A 4,786-nucleotide genomic window follows, 5' to 3' on the forward strand; every position below is an offset into this window, starting at 1 on the left:
CTAGAGACGATGAAATTTCTCCTGACAATTGTTTTGTTTCAAAGATGTGACCAAATCTCTAAAAAATTGCCACTAGGACTTCTATAAGGACAACAAAATGCTGTAAGAAAAATCAGCTTCCTTTTTTGCGTGTGTGGGCCGCGGGGGGTGAAGAAATTAAGACAAGACACCTCCCAAGTCTGGTATGATGAATGTTCAGAAGCAGCATTTCAACGGCAAGAAGAGCCTGGTTCAGTGTACACGGCCTCAACACCTTTTTCTGCCAAGTACTTGTATTGAACTCCCACAAATGATGCAGAGAAAAAACTTGATGAAACTGTGGTGTAAAACTCGGGCAGTGAAAACATGACTTTCACAAAATTGAGACTAAACATTGAGGAAGACAATGTTAATATCTATATGTGATTTCTAGCTTTCAACAAGTTCAGCATACAAATTACGGAGTACAAGCTCTGACAGAGGCCCAGTCCGGCAATAAAGTGCCGGACATGGCAACTTTGTGAAACCAGATTTATTCCTCATAGTCCACTGCATCCCCAGAAGAACCATCCTTGAGATGAAGGTGCTTCTCCCTCCTCTGGAAGTCAGTCAGGCCTTTCCCGCTACCAGTGACCCCCACCTTACCTCTGTGATCTTCCGGTGACTTGAAGATGCTCTCCTTCTTGCGACCCGAAAAGAATCCCACCTGAAAGCAAACAGAACAAAAAAAATCGAAGTCTAAGTGAACAGTCCGATCGACAAAAGGAAGCAATTGTAGATAGGCCAGTTAGGGTGTCATTAGACTGCTCTAGCCAAATACTCGTATAAGGGCTTGCAAGCTCTTCTGGAGATAGTTTTAGCCAAATAGTGAGGAAGTCCCACTGCCTTCTAGCGGCTAGGAATAGAGATGTTACCTTCTTAGCCTTTCCTTTGGTAGTCTGGAACTGTTGCCATGCATTTTGCCGCTTATTCTGTGCGAAATCTAGTTGCTCAAAGCGGGCTTTTGACTTGAAAGCATGGATCTTCTTACGCTTTGCAGCTTTCTGCAGACACAAAAGCCAGTCAGAACACATGACCCATTTGATGCAGCTATAAAAAATTACAAGGCATGCTTGTTTGCAAGATCAGAAGGATTCTATAAATGGAAGTACAAATGAGCCGCTAATTAAAATGGGGCAAGAAGAACACCACTAGACATAATGTGGAAGCCCTGAGGTTTGTCATAAAGCTATACCTGGGGTGTTCATGGACATGAATGTACATACTTGTTTGTAACAAATGCATTCAATCCTCAAAAGTGAGGATCAGTCAACTTTGTTCCTTTAAAGGCAGAAGTAATATGATGAATGGTGGCACATGGGAGGTATTCAAGGCTAACTTTGCAATTGTAAATATATTGAACAAAAGACCAATTCACTTACCACATCTTCTGGATCATTTGGATCGATCTTAAGTTTTGTGGGTAAGCTACGAATCTGATAGTCAGATGTTGCTGCTTGTTCAACTTTTCTCTTTAATGCCATTTTTGTCGCTTCAGCTTCTTTTTCAGCTAGTCCTAAAGCATCAGCAGCTTCCACGTCAAGTGCCCTGACATTAGCAGGGTCCACCTGTATAAGGCAAAAAAAAAGTTTGCACACACTATTATATTGAAGTAAAAACTGATATGTAAACTGAAGCGACAACTAAAAAGACTGGTATGTAAACTGAAGCCAGCATTCTATTTATTTATATTATACTAACATATTCACATGCCAAGTGGAATTTCAGAAATTATGGGTGCCAGTTTGGTCCAACAAAAGACAAAACACTACAGGCAAAGGTTATTTAAGTCGGTGAATTCCTTTGTACGTTAAGGATGCTAAACAGGAATAAGCATTACAATGGGAAAATAAACAGGATGGCAGATACAGCCAAATGCCATTAGAAATTCTTTTCGCTGCAGATGAAAAGCATATATGACGATGCATTACTTGACAACTCAACAACTTCAGAAGCAGGGCAAAACATCATGGTCATAACATATATGTACTCCGTCAAATTTTATGAATATGCAAATTGCATCCCGATGACAAAAGTATTACATGAATGACCTCAAACCAATGAAGCTGTCAAAGACAGAGACTTAAGCCATATGACCAACAATTAGCATACCTCTTCCTTGTTTCCCCAGCCTTCATAACTTACAAAATAACCAATTGGTGTCAGACCTTCAATTGTCGCATTGTACCTAATAATTTAGCTGATCAAACAAATTGCAAACAGACTATATATGCAAAAATAAACAGAAGAATGTACAATTGCAACATACACATATATCTCAAAAGGTCTTACCACTCCCCATCTTCACTATACACAGCTTGCACTTTGGTACCAACTGCAAATTTTTCATGGGATTGTGAGAGGTCATCCAGTGCCTAAAAACAGATAAAGTATGTTAGTGGTATGAAACGGTTATGATGAACAGAAGTGCACTTGTAACTTCCAGGTGAGCAATCCATATGTAAAACAAAACTACGAGTACCTCTGAGTGCACTCCAGCAGAATAATTTGGCGGTGATAGACCTACATCATTCTGCGCACTCTCACTTGGATTTGCAGTTGCCAAAAGCTCTTCGGTTAATGTAATAACCTGCAGTTGTTGCAGAGAAATACATTAGCGCAATTAACAAAACTAGACTCCTGCTATCATTTAAACTGTCCAAATTTTGTGATTCACTCAGAACAGCAGCATCGACACCCAAAATCTGAAGGAGGTACTCTACCATGAGACACAAACCTGCAACCAATCAAGATAAAGGGTAATGGACAACTTTGAAGCTATGAAATTTTATATTTAGTGTTCATAAGTTATATATGGTTGCTCAGATGGTCCCTACCATTGACATAATCTACCTTCTCACCTTTCAAGATTACAATAAAATCTAAATGGCCCAAAAACAAATCCACTGTTCCAAGCTGCCTTTTCATGATAGCTTGCCGGGCATGGCTCCTTGTAACAAAGAAGAGAAAGGGATTGATAGCATAGGCCCCAAATTACAAAAAAGAAAGCAAACATCCTTTTGTTACAAACAGTTTACTCATACTAGCAACAAAGTAAAAGAAAAGGCATCTGATGATTAGCTGATATCAACACACAGCAGCATAATAAAAAATGCAGGATAACTCACCTCTTGAAGCTCCTTTTCCATATCAACATATTCAGAAATTCCAGCGTCATCTTTTTTCTCCTTGATGAACTTCCTAACCTACAATTGGACGACAAAAGATTACCCACAATGTAAATGAAAAAGCTTCACAACAAATGAGATTTGTAATAGGTAAAAGTAAAAGGAAATAGCACGAAACTGCAGTAAGAAAAAAAAAGGAATTTCAATAGCAGTTGACCTGCCATGTGCAATAGTGCAAGATCTACCCTGATAAACGATTAACTGGTCACCAGTTGAACACCTTGGCTAGTGTCCGGATAGATCAGAGCAGATGTCATATTTGTTTATAGAAGATCATTTAATCAATTTTCAATGTAAATCACTCCTCTAAAACAGAAAGACATGGACAAAATATTAAAAAGAGTGAGTAGAATCTAGCGCGAAACAATGACTGCAACAAGGGACCAAACTTGGAACAAATACATCAACAAGTCTCGAGACAAAATTCAACCACCATGTGCACTTTACAAAGCGTTAACCACATGAACATAAAAAGTTGCATGCTCTGATTTGTGAACCAGTGGACTGTTCTGTCTTCTGCACATATGTAAATTCAACAAAATGCAGGATCAAATGGGCGATGGACATCGAAACATTTTGCTCCACCAAGCAGCACCAACACAATACAGCCCTAGTATAGAATTCATGGGAACCAATCAAGCTACATAATGTGTCAATCCAGTGTTGTCCAATATGTATTTCTAAGAAGTCTCAGAATCCAACACTTACCTTAGGATTTTTTAACTCTGCAGTTCAAACTAATTTAGCTATCTATCGCTGACATGAGCAGGCAGATTTCCACAGATTGTTCCAATACCCGGCGTCCCTTTAACATAATGAAAATGATAACTCTTTTAGCTGGGGAAATAGTGATAAGAGCAGGTTATTACGGCTGCTCTACTATTTAATCAAAGGTTTAATCAATTGTAAGGTCCTGGACTTTTCACTTAGGCCTCTCGAAACCCTAGAATCGGACGCACATCCGAAACCTAATCTCTGAACACACAGCATCCAAAGCACAGAAACAAAGCACGTAGCTGCGCACAAATTATTGTGGCCCTAATAACGCGCAGCACCTAGGTGGGGAAACCAGAACTGATGGAGGAATCGCCGCAGCACAACGAATTACTACCGAGGATTGGACGCGAGGGGGGGATGGGGGGAGGGGGAGAGACCTCGCGGAGCTGGTCCTTGTAGGTGGAGAGATTGGAGGCGAGCTCCTCGACGCTGAGATCCTCCATGCCCGCCGCCTCCGACGCTCTCCTCCGGCTCGAGCTCGATTCGATTCGATTCGTGACGCCTCGCGCCGCCCGAGAGTTTTCTTTTTGTTCGTTTGGGGAAATCTTATTGTTGTTGTCTGTTCGTGGTGGGGATGGATTTTTATCGCGAGGAAGAAGAGGCCGAGTCGATTTGCCTCTTCCAATTGGGCTGGGACTCAGGGACTGCAACTCTCGGCCCATCGTGGGGTTTGCTGCGTGGATGCGCAAATGCGACGCGCGTGCGAGCGGGCTGGCCCGGCGCTGGGCGATTTTCGTTTTTTTGACACTCACTTATTCCCAAACCAATTCTCAAAAAGGAAAAACTTATTCCCAAACCACCGC

General features: G+C 41.2%; 1 protein-coding gene across 2 annotated transcripts; it reads right to left on the reverse strand.

Moving 5' to 3' along the window:
* Nucleotides 1–333: 333 nt before the first annotated feature.
* On the reverse strand, nucleotides 334–4,570 carry LOC125528438 (survival of motor neuron-related-splicing factor 30). 2 transcript variants are annotated; one of them, XM_048692919.1, is made up of 9 exons: nucleotides 4,361–4,531; nucleotides 3,915–4,011; nucleotides 3,147–3,224; nucleotides 2,501–2,608; nucleotides 2,311–2,393; nucleotides 2,131–2,206; nucleotides 1,401–1,586; nucleotides 894–1,022; nucleotides 334–685 (listed from the first exon to the last, which is right to left on the reverse strand). In XM_048692919.1, exons 3-9 carry the CDS (start codon nucleotides 3,165–3,167, stop codon nucleotides 512–514), a joined length of 777 nt encoding a protein of 258 aa, XP_048548876.1. In that variant the 5' UTR covers nucleotides 3,168–3,224; nucleotides 3,915–4,011; nucleotides 4,361–4,531; the 3' UTR covers nucleotides 334–511. The 2 variants fall into 2 exon arrangements, with proteins under 2 accessions (XP_048548876.1, XP_048548875.1); XM_048692918.1 differs by lacking the exon at nucleotides 3,915–4,011 and having other exon boundaries at nucleotides 4,361–4,570.
* Between the last annotated feature and the right edge of the window lie 216 nt (nucleotides 4,571–4,786).

This window comes from Triticum urartu, unplaced genomic scaffold (assembly GCF_003073215.2).
Source record: "Triticum urartu cultivar G1812 unplaced genomic scaffold, Tu2.1 TuUngrouped_contig_4875, whole genome shotgun sequence".
In the NCBI taxonomy this organism is placed as follows: Eukaryota; Viridiplantae; Streptophyta; class Magnoliopsida; order Poales; family Poaceae; genus Triticum; species Triticum urartu.